The sequence below is a fragment of the Neopelma chrysocephalum genome, unplaced genomic scaffold, assembly GCF_003984885.1.
Source record: "Neopelma chrysocephalum unplaced genomic scaffold, ASM398488v2 Primary Assembly neopelma1_23b, whole genome shotgun sequence".
Taxonomy (NCBI): Eukaryota; Metazoa; Chordata; class Aves; order Passeriformes; family Pipridae; genus Neopelma; species Neopelma chrysocephalum.
Genome location: NW_020897692.1, coordinates 15,906,132 through 15,928,584, shown reverse-complemented (window position 1 = coordinate 15,928,584; position 22,453 = coordinate 15,906,132). Strand labels below are relative to the sequence as shown.

Sequence of the window (22,453 nt, the reverse complement as noted above, 5' to 3'; positions counted from 1 at the left end):
ATATATTTGTTTCACTGCAAAAAAAATTCAAACAAAATAAAAATAATTAATTGATATAAAACAATTGAAAAATCAATCCATGTGTGTGGCGTTAGTATCCAAGTTCTGAATATAACTGTGACGTTTCAAATTTTAGACACTTTTTTTGTTACTTTGGTCAAAAACCCTCAGTGAGTTAAAGTATAAGAAGTGTAATTTTCTGGTCTCCTATTAAGTGAGTACTTAAAAATTTTCTAAATATTTTTTGTACAACAAATATCAAAATAGACTGGACCAATTTATTATAATTTAAGAACTGCAGCATGGAAAGCCTCTAAAGATTTAAACCAGAGATTTGTTTCAGCGAGCTAAGCATCATTAATTGCAATGTCTTACAAGCCAAGTCTGGCTGAAGATCTGAACTTCACATTTAATTTTAAAAAATATTTATAAAGTAATACCATGCTTCAGTAACATAGGTATTACCAGAGCAGATTTTAGCATGCCATGGAGTTGCCCCATATCTGACTTTGTATTCATCAATATTTTAGACAAAAAAAGGAAGAGTCTTTGGTCAAAGATGTTCCAAAAAATCTGTATTCCTACAGTATAATGTGATAACTTTAAAAACCAAACACAACCTTGTTTTAAAAACATTTATTAAGTGCGGATTCAGAGTAAAAAAATATTTCAAAATTTTAAAAGTTCAGTCCTGCTTGGACCTAGCATAGCATAGTCTTCAAACTAAAGGAAATGTAAACCATGTCCTTAGGGTATGACTGAAGAGCTCTTGATCTGGAAGATTTTTTAATTTTTCAACATCTTGTTACAAGAGGTAAGACAGAAACTTCTGACCATCGGGGTAGGTTGCGGGAACATGCTGCACTTTAGAAATTCTGTCTTGTAGAACAACCCTTTGAGGCATAAATACAAGACAATGCATATTAAAACTGCCCTACACATGCAGTCGCTTTGGTTTCTAAATCAGAAGATGCAGAACGATGTCTTCAAGCTTTGTTTCAATTCCACCCTGAACACCAGCTGTGCAACATTCTCACACAGCTGAAGTTTTCCTTCCTGTTGACTGCTATTAAAAATTTAAGTCTCTCTCATTTTTGCCTTTGCAAATAGCTGTTAACATCTGCTTACTGAAGTACTACATAAAACTAATATAAAAAATTATGATAAAGTAGTAAAATGGAAACATTGATCAATGATGGTTATAGCTGTACACAGATAGATATATGTATAGCTGTTGCATGTGGTAGTGTGACTATCATCTAAGTAGAGATAATGAATATAGGAAAGCTATCATGTTTTTGTCTTTGACAAAATAAAAATGAATATTCATAATAATTTTACAGACTTGAAATAAAGTTCTTAATCTATGTATGTTTTTATTTCTGTGCTTTCAATTAATTATCAAAGTATTGCAGCTTGGACAAATATACCTCAAGTTATTATATTAAGCTGAAGAACAAAGGGTGGTGGGTTCATGGCTCAGTTTTGATATTTAACATCTGGCTTTGAGCAAAGTTTCTCATCACAACAGATTCAGCTGCAGAACTTAAGAATACATTGTTTCTTAAAAAAGGAAATTATTTTCCTGCTACAGATACCCATTTACTTCATACATTTAGATAATGGAAATTTAGCAACAGTTTAATTTTTTAATTTTTTTTCCAGAAGTGCCCCATTTACACTCTTGAGACATTTCTTTCTGACAAATCCAAATGACTCCTGACAAAGGTGGTTTTCACTAGTCAGACTATGACACAAGCTGTCTAGAGAGATCATTGCATTGTGATCCATTCTGACATAGTCCAGCCATACAGTGATTCATAGCAATTTCACTACATGGCTCCTTATATTCTGGATGGCAGGTACATCTGAAGCTATTAACTGAAACCTCACATTAAGGGTTATTGTCAGAGGCAGCAGGATTTGATATGCATTCATTCACTCTTATTGAACAAATACTACTTCTGGGAAAAAAGTTATATAGGTCCTGTTAAAATTACATCTAGGAAAAGCTTAAACAGACTGAAGGAAAGAAATGACAGAATTTAATTCATTATCATTAAGATTCATGCGTGCTAACGGGTTACCAATCTCTCCTTATTTATACTGGATGTGATAATAATTACATACAAGTCATTTTATTAATTTAGCTTTTGGAATAGATTGATTACTATTGTTTTTGTTATTCAGCACCTATCAGAATGAAATCTTACTTTTCCTTGGGTCCTCTAGAATTTCAAATACAAAAATTGTTCTTATTGCAAAAATTTTATAAAATTTAAAAATTTTTAAAAATGTGTACCCATTAACAGCATTAAAAAAAATCATCAACTTTGCATGTGTATTGGGTTTGCATGGCCAGGTTTTGGTAGAAGGGAGCTACAGGGGTGGCTTCTGTCAGAAACTGCTCGAAACTTTCCCCACGTCCAACAGAGCCAACGCCAGCCAGCTCCAGGGCAGACCCGCTGCTGGGCAACGCCGAGCCAATCAGAGGTGGCTTCTGTGATAATATTTAAGAGGAAAAAAGTTATTGTGCAGGTGTAATGGTGCTCAGAGGAGTGAGAATGTGTGAGAAGAACAGTTTTGCTGACCACAAGGTCAGTGAAGGAGGGGGAGGAGGTGCTCCAGGCACTGCAGCTGAGGTTCCCCTGCAGCCCATGGTGCAGACCATGGTGAAGCAGCTGTGCCCCTGAAGCCCATGAAGGTCCACACGGGTGCACAGACCCACCTGCAGCCTCTGGGTCTCCTCCACACCAGAGCAGGTGGATGCCCAAGTGAAGGCTGTGAACCCATGTGAGGTCCATGCTGGAGGAGGCTCCTGGCAGGGCCCTTTGGACCCATGGGGAGAGAAGCCCACACTGGAGCAGCTTTTCCTGGTAGGACTTCTGATCCTGTGGGGGAGACCCACACTGGAACAGGCTATTCTTGAAGGACTCCACCCTGTAAAAGGATCCCAAGTTGGAGCAGTTCATGCAGAACTGCAGCCCTGGGATGGACTCACATTGGTGAAGTTTGTGGAGAACTAATTCCCATGGGAGGGACCCCACATTTGAGCAGGGGAAGGACACCTCTCCCTGAGCAGCAGCAGAAACAACTTCTGATGAACTGACTGTAACCCTCATTCCCCGGGAGAGAGGGATGGGGGGAGGTGTTTTTAAGATTTTGTTTTTCTTCTCATTATCCTGCTTTAATATTGATTAGTAATAAATTCAGTTAATTTTCCCAAGCTGAATCTCTTTTGACAGTGACAATAAGTGGTAAGTGATCTCTCCCAGTCCTTATGACTCCTCATGAGTCTTTCCTTATGCTTTCTCTCAGCTGTCCATTTGAGGAGGGGTGTGATAGAGTGGCTTTAATGGGTACCGGGCATCCAGCTAGCATCAACCCACCACACCATGAAAGGCAGGGAAAACAAATAATGCTCTTGCCTCAGACAATACAACATGAAAGTGTTTTATAGTGACCAACTCCTCTAATAATAGAAATGATTGCTGTATTGAAGCAACCAGTCACAACAAGAGAAGATACAGAGGAAGATGCAATTTTCTCTGCTGTACCTTCTTGCATATTGTTTTATTTCTCAGTCCAGCTTGGGGACAATTTAAAACTTGTGTTTATGTACACATACTCAAGTAAGAAAGTTAAAGATGTTGTTACAATGTACTATCATTAGTATTTAGGGTGTTCGTACATCAGTTTCTTTCCTACATATTCCATTTTTGAAAGAAATAAATAATCTAAGGCAAAATAATTTCCACAGATTTGCAATTCAATTTGCTGTCATTTAGGTTTGAAGTGAAGAATTTCACCAGTTTTAAATCTTTTACAAAGATTCCTCAACTAAGTGATAAGTGAAAAAAATAAAGCTTCTAGGCCAAAAGTCAGTTTTTATCCCATCATGTCAGCATTTCCTGATGAAATAATGTTTCATTGGATATTTCTCAAAAAGCTCTACTGGAAGCTGAAAAGTAATCATTACAACTCACTTTGAATTTTATATTATAATTTTCTGATAGGAGGACTGAAAACATATTTTTTTCAGCAAAAACTTGTATACATTGTTTAAGCTCAATTGAGTCTGGAGAGGAATCTTAAATAGCAATTAGTCTACCTTCTTACCATTTACTCAATTTTGTATCAAGAAATACGTATACATTTTAAAATATCCTTGATACCACAGAAGTTCTACCTCAGACATATTAAATTGTTTACTGTAAAAACTAATGTGATGATGGCAAGCTGATGCACCTGACACAGGCAACAAAAGATGATTTCATCTAGGCTACCGATGGATTTACTCGGAGATCAGTTCTGATTCATATAGTCCCCAGTGGACAGACCTCACAGGCAGACCTTGCAGAACCAAAAGCGTGCCCTTTTATAAGCCTGAATCCACATCCCTTTCTGTCTGCCTTCTAAGCTTTTACTAAGCAATTACTGTTGGCCAATTTTCCCTAGTCACCTCTGTGCTAGAGCAGAAATTCTTGGCACAGACGCATTAATTTCCCTTCACTGATATATTTGGAAGGGGTGGTCAACCCTGGAGATTCATTTTTACCTACATATGCTTCAGTTAATGCTCCAACACAGGAGAGTTAAAGGGCATTGTTATTTCCATTACATGAACGCAGTCCATCGTGGAATCACCCTGTGTACCCAAATGTCAATTATCTGACATATTTACAAAGTAACAAATTGTCAGATTAAACTGAGTTCTTTAATGGTAACAAGCTGTTCTCTAACAGTTTGGTCACCAGTTATTGAACACTAGTGCTTTTCAGACAATAATCTTCATTCATCATTGAACCGTAGCATTATGGATAACAACTTTTTTCAATGTGTCACCATCAACATCTGAATACCTACAGCTCCATACAGAGGCACAAATCTTTTAAGGCAATAAATATTAATAGATTTTGTGAGATAGCTAATGGTTAGCAACACACATTCCAGTCATGCCCTGTTTTGACTCTGTATGTAGAGTCTGTCTTAATACCGTATCTTAAAGTACTGTGTTCAGATAGGTTTAATTTAATAAATTTAATCAACTTTTATTATTCATATAGGTAATATGACAGCAAGGCAGAATAGGGCAAAACGTCACTGATAAGCAATACAATCCCACAGCACCCAGATGAGAAAAGCTGAGCAGGTCCATTGCTGCTGACCAGGTCTGCCACAGAACAGTGACAACCAGACATCCTGCAAGATAGGTCTGAGATGAAGCCTGGAAGTCAAAGTCATCAAGGCAAGTCAGATTGGCAGGACCCTGCTGGTACACTCCTGACATATGACAGGGAACTACATCACTTCTTACACGAGCAGAACTCCTGGACAAATATCTCAGCGTAGAGATTTCTTTTTCCACAATACCAGTACATGGCTGAATCCCATTCAGCTTGAATTCTCTGGATATGTTTTTGCAAATTGCTACCTGGTTGCTCCCAATTTATACCTATTTGTTTATGACTGCCAAAGAGGATGCATCTTTACTCAGTTGAATCATTTTTTTTCCAGAACGCTTCTAGAGTTTTTCCTGTTTCTTTCCCAGATTGGTGCCATCTGCAAATTCAACCACAATATTCCTAATTCAATCATCCAGGTCATTGACAAGGAATATTGATGAAGAGCATTAGTGGACCCAAAACACTTCCAATGATGTTCTTTTCCAAACTGAATGACTATCATCTTTTAGTACTTTTTTCCCAGTGAATTACATGTTGTTCTGTGGTAGTTTCATTGAGACAGTGTTCCCTATGTTTCCTTATAAAAATGCTGATGAACTCAAGATATACACAACCTACTTCTTCCTTATCCCAGAGGTTTATTACCACCTAACAACAGAAATTACAATGGTTTCACACATTTTACTCTTGAGAAATTCATGTTATCTAGTGACTATTATATTTTTGTTAGCTTCAGATGCTTGCAAATAGTTCATCTTCACATTTTCTCTAGTATTTTTCAAGAATTCAAGTAAGTTCTGACAGTTCTATACTTCATCTCTGCTCTTTTCCACCTTTCTTTTATTTGACCTATCCATGTCAACAGCTCTGAATTGCTCTGAGTCATTTCTAAATACCACATCTGAAGCTGTGTATGTGAAAATATTAAATAAACTTATGAAAAGTATGCATTTTCATCTAAGCATTCCAGATTCTTCTGTGATCAGTAAAATTTTGAAGAAGATTATTCTGGGAGTTATTGAAAAACACGTGAAGGACAACACAGCCAGCATGGCTTATGAGGAGAAAGTCCTGCTTGTCAAACCCGATTTCCTATGATGACAAGGTAACACACCTAGTTGATCAAGGGAAGCGAACTGATTTAGTCTTTTTGGATTTCAGTTAAGCTTTGATACTGCCTCTCACGGGATCCTTCTGGACAAAATGTCCAGCAAACAGCTGGATAAACAAATCATGTGGTGGGTGAGCAACTGGTTTGGGCACAAAGAGTTATAGTGAATGGGGTAACATCAGTCTGGTGACCTGTCACTAGTGGGGTTCCACAGGGCTCCATCTTGGGCCCTCTGCTCTACAACATCTTCATAAATGACTTGGATGTAGGATCAAAAGAATACTAAATTTGCTGATGATATGAAATTGGGAGGAGCTGTTCACTCCCTCAAAGGCAGAGAGGCCCTGCAGAAAGACCTCGACAAATTTGAGGACTGGGCAATCACCAACCATATGAAATTCAACAAGGAAAAGTGATGGATTCTGCACCTGGGATGGAACAATTCTGAATGTTTTTACAGACTGGGGAATGAGACACTGGAAAGCAGTGCCACGGAAAGGGACCTGGGCGTCTTGATTGATGGCAAGTTGATATGAGTCACCCTGGCAGCCAGGAGGGCCAACTGTGTCCTGGGGGACATCAGGCAAAGTATCACCAGCTGGTTGAGGGTGGGGATTGTCCTGCTCTGCTCTGCACTGGTGCAGTCTCACCTTGAGAACTGTGTTCAGTGTTGGGTGTAACAATATAACAAAGATATAAAACTATTAGAAAGTGTCCAAGGGATATCTACAAAGATGGTGAAGGGCCTTGAGGGGAAGCCATATGAAGAGCAGCTGAGGTCACTTGGTTTGTTCAGCCTGGAGGAGACTGAAGGGAGACCTCATTACAGTCTACAGCTTCCTCGTGAAGGGAAGTAGAAGGTCAGGCACTGATCTCCTCTCCGGTGACCAGTGACAGGACCCAAGGGAATGACATGAAACTCTATTAGGGTAGGTTTAGGTTAGATGCTAGGAAAAGGTTCTTCACCCAGAGGGGGGTTGGGCAGTGGAACAGGCTCCCCAGGGAAGTGGTCGAGCACTAAGCCTGACAGAGTTCAAGAAGCATTTGGACAGTGCTTGAAGGCACACAGTGGGATTCTTGGATTTGTCCTGTGAAGGGTCAGGATTTGGACTTCTATGATCCTTGTGGGTCCCTTCCAACTTGGGATATCCTAGTGGTGCTGGAGCTGCAGATCACGTCATATTGGCACACAGTCTTGCATTCTGTGCATCTTCAGATGAACATTGGTGGTCTCTGGTAGTCATCTGGGCAGATGCACCCTTCTCAGTTTCAAGCAGAGACCCCTGAAGAAGCCCCATGTGGGCGCAGTAACAAGTATTACATAAGGCTGTGGAAGTTAAATGACTGTGCATAGATAGGTGGGCTTATGTATTTATACACTTTCGTGTATAAATTCTTTTACTTTTTACCCCCCGGTGTGCTTGATTTGTGGAAAATGTCCAGCTTGCACCTGGTACAGAATAAACAGCGTATCTTTTCTAAACCTGACTTTTTGTCCCTGTTTGGAGTGGTCCCCAAATTTGTCAATACTATGATTCTATGATTATTCTTTTATTGTGTGGTCAGATCTTTCTTATAGACAGGGAAATATCAACTTTTTTTGCTTCAGGTTGTACAGAAAGAATGTTGAAAACTTCTTGGCATTGTATGTCAACCATTTTCTATCTTTGTTAGGAAGCAGATTGATAATTTCAGTTTTTTCTTCTAGAAACTTCTTTTAAAAGAAGTGACTGATCTTTCTGTAATTTTCTTTCTCTTTGTTCTTCCCCTGTCTGGAATTTCTTTCTGACAGTGACAGCTAATAAGTGCATAATTTCTCTTTTAGCTACTTGACTTCAATGACCATTTTTACTGGTTTGGACAAGCTGGACCTTAAGCCATACAATTTAATGAGAAGATGTAGGAGAATTACTACTCTACAGTGTTTTTCTTTCAAAAAAACCCCTTAAACGTAGGCAAAAGGCCACAACAGCCAAATGCATCTTCCAATACTGTAAGAACAGTTTTGTCAGTTCCACTAAAAGATGGATTAGAACTAGAGAAAAAGGATTAAGGAAAAACAGAGGCATACTCTATGCATCTTACAGAAATACACCAGAAGACTTACAGCTGTTACAGCAGAAGTCCGATTACTGTACCACAGGTGGCAGCTTCAGAATCTCTATTATTTACACTAAGAAGACACAGAATGAGTTTTTATTCTGACTGTGCTTACTGGCTTAGAATGTGTCAGACTATTTTACCATTTTGCAGTATGATGCATTAGAACAGGACCCAATGCTGTTTTACAACTGTATAATAATGTAGATACAAAAGTAAAAAAAAACACAAAAGCCTCATGAAATAATAGTGGTTTTCATTTTACCATGAAGATGCAAAGTGGTCAATGTTTCCTGCTTCTTTTGGGATGATGTCAAGATCTACTGAGAAGGTGATAGGTATCATAGAACACAGATTGTTATCAGGAAGAGGTAATTTATTACCCTTTCCTATATAACATCTTCCTGTAATTGATATGCAAAGCCTATGGCATTTATAAATTCCCTTATGAATAATGAAAAAGTGAGAGTAAGAAATTGCTTAATATAGTTTTGATTTTTCCATATAATTTTTTGATTGCATAATCTTGTACATAGATCAGTCTAGTATGATATCATGTAATGAAACATAACTTCAGGATCTAAAAAAAGCAAAATTTCGGCATATAATTAAAGCTAAATTCCAGAGACATACTCCTCTTTTCCCTTTATAAAGGAGTGACTGCAGATGTTACTTTGATAACTTTTAGGAAAGAAATATTTGAGATATTTGTTTCCAAAGCAGGCAAAACCAGTCAGAATTGGGGTAAAAGCAATGCTGCTGGGAGGTCTGAAGGAAATAAAAAACAAAAGCCCACAACAAAAGCCCACAACAAAAGCAATGACAAAAATATAAACAGCAACAGCAATAATTAATCTGAATTTCCTAAGTTCTGAATTACACAAAATTTCAGTTTAACATCTCTGAAAAAAAAAAATCAGTGAAATACGAAAATCCCAGTAAAATCAGCACAAGCAGTGAGCAGTGTTGCTATTCTTCCTCAGTCGTATCTTGGAGATATTGCCTGCCTTTCAGAATTCATGTGACAAGAATAAGGAGATAAGAGGATGAGCTGCCCTCTGTAGTGTGATGTGATACTGAATCAAATAAAGAGCTGTTTAGTTTAATATTCTTATTTTAGAGATGAATTAATTTGTTACAGAAAGCAAGTTCAATGACTTTATTTAAAAGAGAAACCATTGTTTCTGAAGTGCATCATGAAGTTGGGCATGCATTTCCTCAGGAGTGTAAAAGTTTTTTAGTAGAATTTAGGAAGAAAAATATTAAAACAAAAATAAACATATATTAACTTGCTTTTCATGTCATTAAACTATTTCTTAGAATTTACTGATAAGCAATTTATTGGACACAGAGAAAGTACACAGTCATTCCTTGTTATTCATTGTATATTTTTTAGTCTGCCTTTTGTAAATTTGAAAGATGGGATCCAAGTATGATCATTCATTTCTTATCCCATTAGAACACCACTGCTACCAGAAAAGCTGGGGAAAAAAAAAAAGATTTTTTTTCTAGTAACAGATAAGTAAAGGAAAAAAAAATCAAAAAGGTAGGTGATTAAAACCCATAAAGCAACAGCTATAGAGTTTGCTAAAGTCTGGTAAGGCATTTCTCTTAGCTGACAATGTCAGGAATTTGATACAATGGTTTTACTCCTTACTAATGCAAATAGAGCCACAGAAATTAAAAACTGAACAAATGTTAATTATTTTTCAGTACATTGCAGGACCAGAAGATTAGTTTGAAAGTGAGTTGTCAAACGATGAAGTTATTTTAGAGAAGAGTGGGATAGCATAAAGATGGAACAAATGTATAGAATTGAATCAGTGTATGGAAATGTCAAAGGAAAAGAGTAAATATTATCCAAAATAAAGAATGTTAATATTCCTAAAAAATTGGCAGTAGAATAACGAGAGTTTCAGTTTTTTTCATATAAATAGACTTCAGAATTTTATTTTTTTTTTAAATCAGAGATTGCCAAAACCCTTTAGATTCTCTATTAGGAATTTGAATATATTTAGACACGTAATGGAAAAATCACTTATTTGTTACCTGCTTTCCAGAAATAGAAGTTTTGGACTAAACAATTGTTAAACATATAAATTGATCATATAAAAATTATGTTCAGTAGACACATCACTCTAACATTGGAAAAAGGTCATAGTTTGACTATCACTTTAGCTGCTTTACAAAAAGTATGATTTTAAGTATATTGATCAAAATTTTATGGGTCTATAGCCGTTTTCTGGAACGTGGTTTCTGAAAACAAATGTCATTTGCATTTCTAATATCATAGAAAGACAGAGAGCCAGAGATTACATCAATGTAAATCTTATTAATTTTTTATTAAATTTGAATAGGCTCATTCTATCAACAAGAGGCACTTAAAAATGGCAACATACGCTATTAAGAAAAATGTAGAGATGCCAAATATAAGAGGCAACAAGTTAAAAAGTAGTCACAATTTGGGAACTAAATCCTTTATTAAAAGACCATAACCTCGGTGAATTGTGAAATACAGCTATGATGGATTTATAACAGGTCTTTAAAAAGTGTTTAATATTGAGAGAAGAGATTATTCCTTTCCATCCTGTTATTGCCATTACAGTAGTTTTAGAAGTAATAGACTCAAGCTAAAGGCCGTCAGAGAGATATTTCCTCATCTGGGGGATTTGTAATGGTTATTACAGCATTTCTCAAGACATCACTGTTTCGTGTCTGCTTTTGCTAACAGTAACTGAGTGTCTGATTATCTACTTTGAAATAAATAGTGGTTTTCTATCAGAAAAATGTCAATTTTTTAAGTCATCTGCTAGGGTTGAAGGATTGAATTGACATTACAAACAAGCTATAAATCAAATGGTTTTTCCCCTGTATTTTTAACCTTATAAATGACAACACATTTTTGGAAAAAAAAGAATGGAAACCAGCAATTTTTTCTTGTTCTATTGCAGGAAAATTTCAGATACTAATGGCATGAAGCGTTACACTGATAAACACAGGAAGAAAATTGAAATTATAAAAAAGAAAATAGCTTAGTAAAGCTACATCTAATAAGTTTGTATCCTTTAACAACAGTGAGAAATTTGCCGTGTGCTCTCTTAACCACATTTATTTTCTCTTTCTTCATCACAACCTGCCTTGTAGCAGACTTTTTCATGAACTTTGCAAACTATATTGCTCTTTTCATTTGCCCTTTCTTGCTTCCTATTTTCATATGATGCTTTTCGATTTCATCATTTTCTTCTCCTACACTTTGTTATATGCTTATTTCCATTGCCTAGTATGTGCTGATGTATAATGAATGGCTTTCAATCTCATCACGTGAATTTTCTTCTTCCTGCTCCATTTATTTCTTTTCATTTGTAAAAACTGTAACTAAAAGCTATAATTGTTTTTAATCATAAATTTTTATTTTTTTTTTTTACTTCCTAATTTAGCAAAATGATATATATTCCAGTCTTTCAGTGCAGAAACTTACTAAATATTTATCTAAGAATAATATAATGAAATCTCACAGAAGTAGAAACTGGAGAGTTTTATTTACTCTTAATACTTTTAAGTCCACTTTTTAACAGATAATGAAGATTAGGTTTAGAAGTATAACTCTTGCTGTGTTCTGGGAACATTATGATCGAAAAGGTACAGTTGCCAGTGTATTACAGAATACACAGTTGTGTATTACATCATAGCACTCATTTTGAATATGCAATGTCTGCACAATTACATGATCACTGGAGGAATGACCTAATGTGTACTTTTTTAGCAGCATTTTTATTCACATAAATCTCAAAGACTTTCATTTAAATGGAACATGTATATTAAGATTTGCATTACAACTGAAAGCATGTATTGCAACTTAGTCTAAAAGTATTACAATTACAGGGACCCCTGGTGGCCTAGTGGTTAGCATGCAGGACTCTCACCGCTGCGACCCAGGTTCGATTCCCTGGTCCCCCGGGCAGATGGAGCCCGTTAGCCCTGTGAGGCCATCCATCTATGAGAAGGTCACTCTAAACAAACCTACGTCCTGAGGACCTCACTGCCATTGTCCAAGCTTGCTTGGCCCCGGTAGATGAACCTTAGGATTAAAGGGTGGGCTCAGTTCAGCGCGTGCTGTGTCTCACCTAAAAAATCCATTGCGCAGGTTGGAAAGGTAAAAGACCTTTCCCAAAATCTTCATTCGCGAAGACTGGCCATTATTATTACAATTACAAGCAAGGAAACTTAAACTCCACTGCACTGTCATCTTTCTCTTCTAAGAATGAAATTAGTAACAAAATTCTAATAACGAAAGTAAAGAAAGGAATGTATATCTTGAAATTTTATTTATATAGACAATTGGAAAGGCAAAAGTGAGAAAACTGGTGGGCCATGATATGGACAATTTTGTGAGTTACAAAAAAAAATTTAAAATACACCAAGTGATGCAAAATCAGTCACTCTTCACCTCCCACCAATGCCCATATGGTCTCTGAGCAACAGCTGCATTAGAAAAAATATCTCCAGGCTTTTATTGCTGACTATAATGTATGTGGGATAATGGGATATGTTTTTGGTCTGTTGGGGTCAGCAATGTCCACTCCCAGCTTCTTGTCCACTCCAGCCTACTCACTGGAAGGGCAAAATGAGTAACAGAGATGGCCTCAATAATATACAAGTGCCGCACAGTAACATTCCTGTGTTAGTAACACTGCTCCAGTCACAAATCTGAAACATAGCACTTGTAAGAGCTTTTGTGAAGACAATTAGTTCCATCTGAACCAGACCCAGTACACAGACCCAATCAATTCTTTGTCTGGGAGGAATACCGATTAAAGATTCAGGTTTTTTAGTATTTTCCAGACTTTCTCTTCTGATAATGAGAAGGGACTCTTTAATTATATTTGTCTCAATTCCAAATGATGAATAATAGTGGGTCGTTTTTTCACTTAATGAAACAGTGACAAAGAAATTAGATACTGAAGGTAAAGGTAGACAGCTTTTTTCACATTTTTAGGATCCAAGCCTACTGGATGTTATGGGCAATGTTCTTTGCAGAAAGGGCAGGTTTCATATTTGCTTTCTAGATTCTGCTCTAGGTGCTCAAGTAGAGCATTTTTTGCTTAATCTTGATATTGTTTTCCCTCTGTCATTCTCTTAGAATGAGGCTAGGACTGATCAGTAGTACTCTGTTGCATTATCACATGTAATTTCTTTTTGACGCCTTTGCTGACACTTTCACAAAATTCTAGTAACCACCCTCCTATAGCCATGTATAAGTTTCATGAAGACATAATATTGGTTTTAATATGTTATTTCATACATTTTAGGAAAATAAACTAAATATCACCTTTTCCTTTACCAGGCTTAAATAGTGTGCTGTAAATGTTACTGGAGAGGAGAGAGGAAGGACAGATTTACCATTATGTTGCAGTGTGAAAAGAAAAAGAATGGCCTTGGAAGATTATTTTTTCTACTTCCTTATGTTAAAAATATTTTAGAATACTTTTGATTTTTTTTTTAATAAAAGGGAGCATTCAACTTCTGCCAATTTTAGAATTCTTGCCTTTTTTTGCTAGGTCTTCTAAGACTAAACTGTTACACATAATGTAACAAACAGTAAAAGTTTAACTAATTTTGTAAAAGGTTCAATGAAAAAGTGAAGTAAACAATCAGATCCTCAATGGTACCAAATGCAGAAGAATTACTAGAGTTACTAAAAATATATTTAATATTTCATGAATATCAGAGAAAAAATGATGCTATGGATCAGCTATAAGCGTAAGAAGAACTCCTGGGAAGGACCCCTAGTGATTTTTCATGTCATTCACTGCTTCCAGATACTGCTTTTTCAGGAGTCAGTTAAGTGGCAGGTCCTGGGGATGCAGCTGTATAACCTCTGCCTCTCCAGCATCTCTGACTTTAAGTGGCCTCAGCCCTCATCCTGGATGAAGAGTCAACACTGATACCTCATGGATGTGACTGCCCACAGAAGTTTCAGTATTAAGACTTTGAAAAAGAGCTAACATCATGTGAACATATTGACCTCTATTTCCCTAAAATATTGATTCCACTAAGTACTGCTACAAGCAGTTCTGTACTCTTTTGCTGTATGAATACTCAAAGTATCTTCTATGTTAGTCTGCTGAACAAACTTTCTACAACTGATTAGATGGACTTGTTTAGAAAGAATGCTATTCTAGTACAAGTTAGGATGTACGGTATAAGAAAAACATATGACTTACAAATTGTATAAGTAAATTGGGACTTGGAGCAAGAAATTGATAATTGGAATTTTAAACTAGGCATCAGGCAATCTTTTTGGCAAGTGGAGCAGCACGTAAAAAATGCTACACTTTCTTACCAAGCAACTTTGAAATCAAACAAAAAAAATCATTACAACGTCTATGTTGAGCATGACTGTGCAGTGGCAGCATGAAGAACTGAATGATTTTGTAAGCATTTCCCATCTGTAATCTTGATTATTCCCTTTATTTTTTGAGTCACAGCATGAACACTTTTTGTAAGGTCTCTTCCTGGAGTAAAAACTTTCATGTATAAGTGTCTACTTCATAATAAGGGCTGCCAGAAAGGTTTGAAAGAAAGTACAGTCTTATTTCACGGTACAGTAAACTTTAATAACAACACCACCTTCCAAAAAAGGAAGAATTTGATTTACAATTTTTCTCTGTGTGAATTTACTCTTAATCAGAAGCACTGCTCCTTTGATTCAGTGTATTAAGTTGAAGGAAAATTGATTTTAGGTTGAATCCACCAATCCAAGCATCTCAACTGATAGGATTTTCTGCTTCAAAATCAGTCTACTTTAGTAATCATGCTAATCATCCACTAATCCCACTGAAAAAAAAAGATACATTAATGTATTCAGTTAGGTGTAGCAGAGATAATACATCACTGAGGAACAAACAGGGATGGGAAAGAAGCTGTGTAGTAGATGTAATGTTTTGTAAAAGACAAAAATTATGCATCCAGCCTAGAACTGTTTGAGAGCAGAAAAAGAGAGGCAGTCCAGTCTCTCACAGGAGGGTGACAGTATGCAAATAAGCCTGTGGGCTATGGTCTCCTTCCAGCCTTATCTACTTCACCTTAAACCTGAGACCATTAGACAATAGTACCATCACTTTTATCTTATCTCAAGTTCCTGTCAAGAGGCTTAACTTACAGTCCAACTCTCTGAAATCCAGGAGGCATATTCTGCTGGGGACTGGGCTTTGATGATCTTCATGTTTAACCCGTAAACCATTTCAGTCTCTTACAACTTCTCATGCATCCCCAGACAGAGCTCCTTGCACTCCAACTGGTCATTGACAGAGAGGGTAAACACTGCCTCTTCATCTGCTGTGTGTATCCTTCCTAAAGAGCCTGTATCCTTCCATTCCAACACTCCAGTCATAGGATTCATTCCACCACGTCTCTGTGATGTCAATAATGTCATAGCCATGAAGGCATGCACACATCTCCAGCTCCTCTTGTATATTCCCCACGCTGCATGCGTTTGCATAGAGGCATCTAAGCTAGGTTCCTAACGAAGCTGATTTACTGGCTGGAATCCCTTTGTGCTGCCCTTCAGGTGTTCTACTGCCCTCCTGTAAACCCTAAATACTGCCAAAATAATGAATTTTCATCCTTTATTTTGTAGATGGGTTAATTCTTCATAAAGACTGTATATAACAAGTGTTCAAAAATATTAATAGAAAATGTTTGTAGTCTGAGATTTCATATGTGCACTTCTTACAGCCTTTCATGAATAAGATCTTGTTTTTTAAGTATAACAGACAGATGTTTTCATACCCATTGTTCTGTTTGTGATTTCAGCAGGCAAAATACGTAGACAAAATGAGATGTGAAACTTGTTTCATCCACATTGGAAAGACTAATGAAATATAGTCACAGCATTTGTAACTGAAAAAGTAAAACTAACCTATTACAACACGTAAGAGTTCAGTCTTAAAAATTGGCCAAAGTAATTAAAAATAATAAAAAATCCCTTTCATATTTTGCATCCTGAACATCTATTGTGAGATTCTCAGGTCTTAGAAAAGTTGTATGCATATATACATGTATGTATAATACACACATACACACACTTCTATATATAATAATATCTATAAGTATTTATGTATATATTCAATATGTTTTCACGTCCATACACTATTATTTAGGGGCAGTGATGGCTGTGAGTTTCTGTGTTTCATACATCAATAACTTTCAAGTTATTTGTACCTTAGATTTGAAATAGCTTGTATACATTTTAAAATTACTTGCATAAATACACGTATAGCTCTTATAGGGACATAATAATTATAAATCACTTCTTTTTCCTATCCATTTGAAGTAAATATTTCTGTCTAAATAAAAGTTTGATCACTGTACTCTTACATTGCTAACTTGACATTATATGGCAAGGTTTGATGCAATGCAATGCTTACATGACCTAGGAGAATTAAAAAACTGCAACTGAAGAAGTACTATCAATTCATGTTTTGCTTGCTGTTTTCCATTTGGATCATAACCAGTTGATCCACAATAAAGAAAGCAGGGGTGGGGGGGAATCAATAATTAATCATACTATACAAGTATCACATATTTAAATTTAAAGCTGCCAGAAGTTTCCCAGATGTCTGATGGAGACAATGTCAGCAAGCTCCATGATGGACCCACTGCTGGCAAAGGCTGAGCTCATCAGGAACAGTGGTAGCACCTCTGGGATAACAAAGTTAAGATGGGGTAAAAAAACCCAACTGACAAGTTGCAGCCAGGCAACAACATAAGAATATGTGAGAGAAACAGCTCCTTAGACACCAAAGTTAGAGGAGAAGGAGAGGGAGGAGGTGCTGCAGGCATCAGAGCAGAGATTCTCCTACAGCCCATGGAGGTCCATGGAGGAGCAGAGATCCCCCTGCAGCCTGTGGAGGACCCCATGACAAAGCAGGTGGATGCCCAAAGGAGGCTGTGACCTCGTGGGAAGTCTGGACTAGATGAGGCTTCCAGCAGGATCTGTGGCCCCAAGGAGACAGGAGCCCATGCTGGAGTAGGTTACCCGGCAAGACTTGTGACCCTGGGGAGGAACCCCTGCTGGAGCAGTTTGTCAAGAACTGCAGCCCATGTGAAGGACTCACATTGGAGAAGTTCATGGAGAACTATCTCCTGTGGGAGTGATCCCAAACTGGAGCAGGGGAAGAGTGTGAGGAGTCCTCCCCCTGAGGAAGAAGGAGTGGCAGAAACAACGTGTGATAAACTGACTGCACCCAGCTTCCAGCCAGGGTCAATCCACCACAGCAAACCTTACGACAACTGCTGTATAACTTGTCCACAATTTTTTTTCTGAAATTTTAAAAATAACTTTTGCTAGTAGAAAAAATGGAAACAAAATCATGATACCTCCATGGTAGGAAGAAAATTAACTTTTGCAAATATTTATAAATTCAGAATTGCTCAAAGGTTATGGGATGAATACCACTGACAGAGTTCTTTGATTTCTAAGACTCTCTGTTCCTCAGTTTGGAAACCAGGACTTCTGGTACACAATTTATATTCTGGAAACAAGTTCTACTGACACCATCTGAATAGCAATTGTAGCATATGCTTAAAGCATAACTGCTCAGTCCTCTCTTTTCAAGCAAACTAAATTACTACTTAGTTGTATTCTTATGAAAAACTCTGTTTCTTTCTTGAATACCACAGAACATTTCTCAAATAAACATCATGTGACTTCTTACCTGGCAAACAGCTACAGTAAAATTCACCAATCAAATCATGGCAATGGCCTCCATTTTTGCAGGGCTTGAAGGAACATTCATCAATATCCGTGGAACAGTTTTTGTCTGACAGAAAAGAAAATTAAACATTAAAGTATAAATCATGCTGAGAAAGCAGAAAAGCTACTTCACAGTGCAAGTGACAACTGCATAATTTAAATTTTCCAAGTTGGAAACACTATTTTATTTCTGCTTGACAGACCTAAAAGTAGAGATATTCATAGATCATAGCTGATAGTTAACAAATTAAATATTTTAAAGGAATAAGTGTGAACAGCATTTGCAAATACATTCCTGGTGTATTCTAGCGTTGCCTCTCAACACCATAATTACTAGGGCTACATGCCACATTTAAAAAACTGTTTAAGAGATTTAATAACCTCAGTAACAATAGTAAGAAAAAATATTTCTCAAGGTTGCTTCCATGTTTAGATGAATGAAGTCATTTCTCAAATCCAAAATGAAAATCACAAGTCACTCAGCTGTTTCTTCATATTTCTGCTTTAAAAGAGATTTAATAAAGCTGTAATTCAAATTAATTCAAATGTGAAACAACAAAAATACAGGAGAACATGAAGACAGAGAGGGATATTTAGAAGACAATGTAATAGGTGGCTTATAAAAACAATAAACTCATTTGACATACCAAAAAAAATCCAGTCCCTCATCTCTCTATTGTGAATTAATTTACAGCTTGTGGGTTTTTCTGTTGTTTTGTTTTGGTTTTAATATTTTAAATAAATAAAAGAACTAGCAGAATCCTTAAGTACACAGGACTTGAAGTGACAAGGTATTTAACTACAAAACCATAATTTTTGAAAGGAATCATTAATCAGAAATTCAAGGATATTTGAATATGCTACTGTCAATTTTTTTCATGCAGTGGCGGAAAAGGTAACTACAAACAGAGATTTTCTGGGATCTGATCAAAGTAAAAGGGAGAAGTATTCTCTGAATGTGAAGAAAGAAATATGAAGAACTTGGGTGAGAGCTATCCATGAAAAGGGAGAGGAGAGGAGGGTGATTTTGAAAGAAGTTCACTTCTCATTTAGTTCCACTAAATTTTTTTTCAACAATCTGGATGGTAGACAACAAACTAAGCTTACTGATGGCAAGCCAAAAAGATGAGAAGTCTTTATAAATGGATTGTGTTTGAAATAATACATGTAATCCAATCAGAATAAGTGGCAGATACCATACAGAAAACCGCAAGTTAAGTAGGAACAAACCCCAGAATTTTGTTTCAAATTAAATAGTACGCTGGCATATATAAAAAGGAACATATCCAGTTAGAATCGTAAAGCAATCCTTCTATTCTTATCTTGCTGGAGTAAAACTGCATTTGTAGTGTTTTGCATTGTGCAGTGACTTGCATTCAAGAAAAATGTGGACTAAATGATGGTCCATGTGAGCATGGCAGGCATGACAAAGAGTTTAAAGGCATGACTTCTTAGGATGAACAAAATGAATGAGGCTGTGGAGTCTAAATAAGGAAAATTTAAATGGAAATTTGATGACAATCATAAAATAAGAAAGTACTTTTGCAAAAGTCATCTGTTCTCTGTGTTAGCAGCAGACAGGGTAAGAAGTAATGCATTTAAACTGCAGTGAAAGATTAGATGATAAGGAACTCCTCCTAATTGTTAGAATAATATCACATTGCAAAGGTTGCCTGAGGAAAATAAGGAATGTGTTGGACTTCTTTGAGAAGATACATAGATGGGAAAAAACATGGTATATTATATGTTTTCTGCTGGGATAAGCATGGAATAGATTATAGCTAGTGTTTCATTCTAGTGTTGTGATTATATAATTTACAGGGGATACACACTGTTTATAACCTGGAGGAATGTCCAGAGAATTATGTTTGTGTAATGAATTGGATTGTCTGGAAACTTGCTTTCCCTTATGGTAGGGTAAAGGTCTTTAAGTTACTTGGTGTGTAACAACTGAGCTCTGACTTTGGAACCTAGTGCTTCTATCCAAACCTGTGTCTCCACTCTATTTCTCCATCAAAACACATTTCTGCATTAATCAAATGAATAGAATAGTAATAGATGTGAATTCAGGCATGCATCAGGCAAGAGAAACAGAGGATAAAATACTAACTCTAGCAGGCAGAGACAAACACGTTCTTCGTGCACACCATAAATGCACATGGTTGAAATTACATAAGGATAAATGGAAAGTCCTATTCTCAAAGAAAACAGTACAGCTTTTGGCACATTCAATCTGAATTCACCCCTCAAGTCCCTCTCATGAAAAAACATAATGAGACAAATGACCCATTTCATACTTCCTGGAGTCTCTTTCCTGCAGGTAAATGTGAAAACCCCTGACTCTATTAGTTCAGCACTGACTTTTAAACAGGCTCTTCATTTGCACTCTCACTTCCTTTCCTTATCTCCCTTCCACAGGAGAGGAAGCCTATACACCAACTGAAGTCTTGTGATAACTTTTGTTTAGCTGAACAGTACATTTTTTAATGTACTACAGGTCACTTCTGGTCACTTGCAGTTGCCAGATACAAGCACAGAAAAAAATGTGCAGGTTATAGCTACTGAACTGCAGCTGAACTGTATGTGAGGAAACAAAAAAAGTGATCTGAAAAGGACTGCTGAAGATCTCAGCATATGAGCCTCATTGCAGTGCTGTGAGAAAAAATTATTTCTCAGATGTATTTAAATAAAACAAAAAAGGAATATTGATGTGTAAAGTACCTCTGCATAAAACATTGATTACAATGTTCCATATTTAAAAAAAAAGTGGGAAGCATGCAGGAAAAGCTACACAATTTATTCAACAACTGAAGAAAGCCTGTTGTCGGCAAAGGCTTAAAGAGCTCCATCTGTTTCATTTAGAAGAAACAAAAACAAGAAGTGACTTGATTACGGTGTGTAAGTATCTTTGCAAAGAGAAAATACTTGGGTAGCAAGAGGATTTTTCATTTCATGTAGAAAAGGTAATGAGATGCAACAGCTCGAAGTTGAAGACAAAAATTTAAATAAAATATTTAATATAAACTTTTAAATCTGATGGTGATCAGTACTGGAATAAAATCCCAGTGAAATTCTGGTTGCTTCTCATGCATTCAAATAAGGATTGAATGCTTTTGGATTCATTGTGTGCTTTAATCAAAACTAAGTAATTAGGTTCAGTACAAGGTGGTTAATGGTCAACATTAACTGCCTTCTGGTATGCAGACATAGTGTAAAGCATCTATGGATTGTTAGAAGACTTGCAGAATAAATATGTTCATCCTGTAGCCCTCTATGTGTCTTTCCTGGGAAAATATCAAGAGAATTCTGTGAGCCAGATACATTCCTGTGACAGCAATATCCCACCCTTAGGCAGCAGGGCTCTGTAGAATCGTCATCATGTGATATGTGTATGTCTGTTCTTGGAGGTTCATAAGGTTACCTGGATAACTGGGTGTAAGTTGCTGCTCTACTGCTACCAGAGCAAATAGCCTATGCAATTCCATTTCTTGCCTGGCTATAAAAGTGACAAGGGAAAAAAATCTTCTTATAAAAGTTGTATAAACATCTTTAAAAACATCACTCTGTATTTAACACATTTTCCCTCCTGCCTCAAGGCTCCTCAGATCTGGGCAAGCAGATTGATCTGGTTGATCTCCTATTTAAGTGAAGAGAGTCAAGCAGTGGTGTAACGTCCCCATTATCACCACCGCAGCCCTGAAGCCCAGTACATACAACATTACCATTGCTAGAATTGAGCCACTACTTAGCTGTCAAGGTAACAGCAGAGGCCTCAGGGCTTGTCTAGTGGCCAGTTGGATCTTAGATCCACAGAATCATAGAATGATTTGCGTTGGAAATGACCTTACCGACCGTCTAGTTCCAACCCCCCTGCCATGGGTAGGGAAACCTTCCACTAGACCAGGCTGCTCAAGACCCCATCCAACTTGGTCTTGAACACCGCCAGGGATGGGGCATCCACAACTTCTCTAGGCAACCTGTTCCAGTGCCTCCAATGCCTCCAGTTATCCTTATTGTAAAGAATTTCTTTCATAGTAAAGAATTTCTTCTGTATCTTGCTTCATTCGTTTTAGTCTTCCTTAATTTTATGAATTGTGTTGTTATGCTTATTGTTAATAAGACATAGACAGGAAAAATCAGTATTCATACCATATAGAATGAGCTAATTATGACCCTAGAGTAAGGCTGCTGTATGAAGGAGTATAAGGCAGAGAACAGAGGCCTTGAAAGTGTGTTTGTAAGAAGGTACAAGGCTATTAATTGTTCACATATGGCCAGTAATTGGTAGTGAAGCAAAAG

The 22,453-nt window shown here is 36.8% G+C and overlaps 1 protein-coding gene across 1 annotated transcript in view; it reads right to left on the bottom strand.

Moving 5' to 3' along the window:
* The window catches only part of EYS (eyes shut homolog), an 868,863-nt gene that overhangs the window by 555,416 nt on the left and 290,994 nt on the right, over nt 1-22,453 (bottom strand). The window contains exon 14 of the mRNA XM_027698171.1: nt 18,117-18,221. Within this exon, the coding sequence (XP_027553972.1) occupies nt 18,117-18,221 (105 nt within the window). The remainder of the gene's footprint in view (nt 1-18,116; nt 18,222-22,453) is intronic.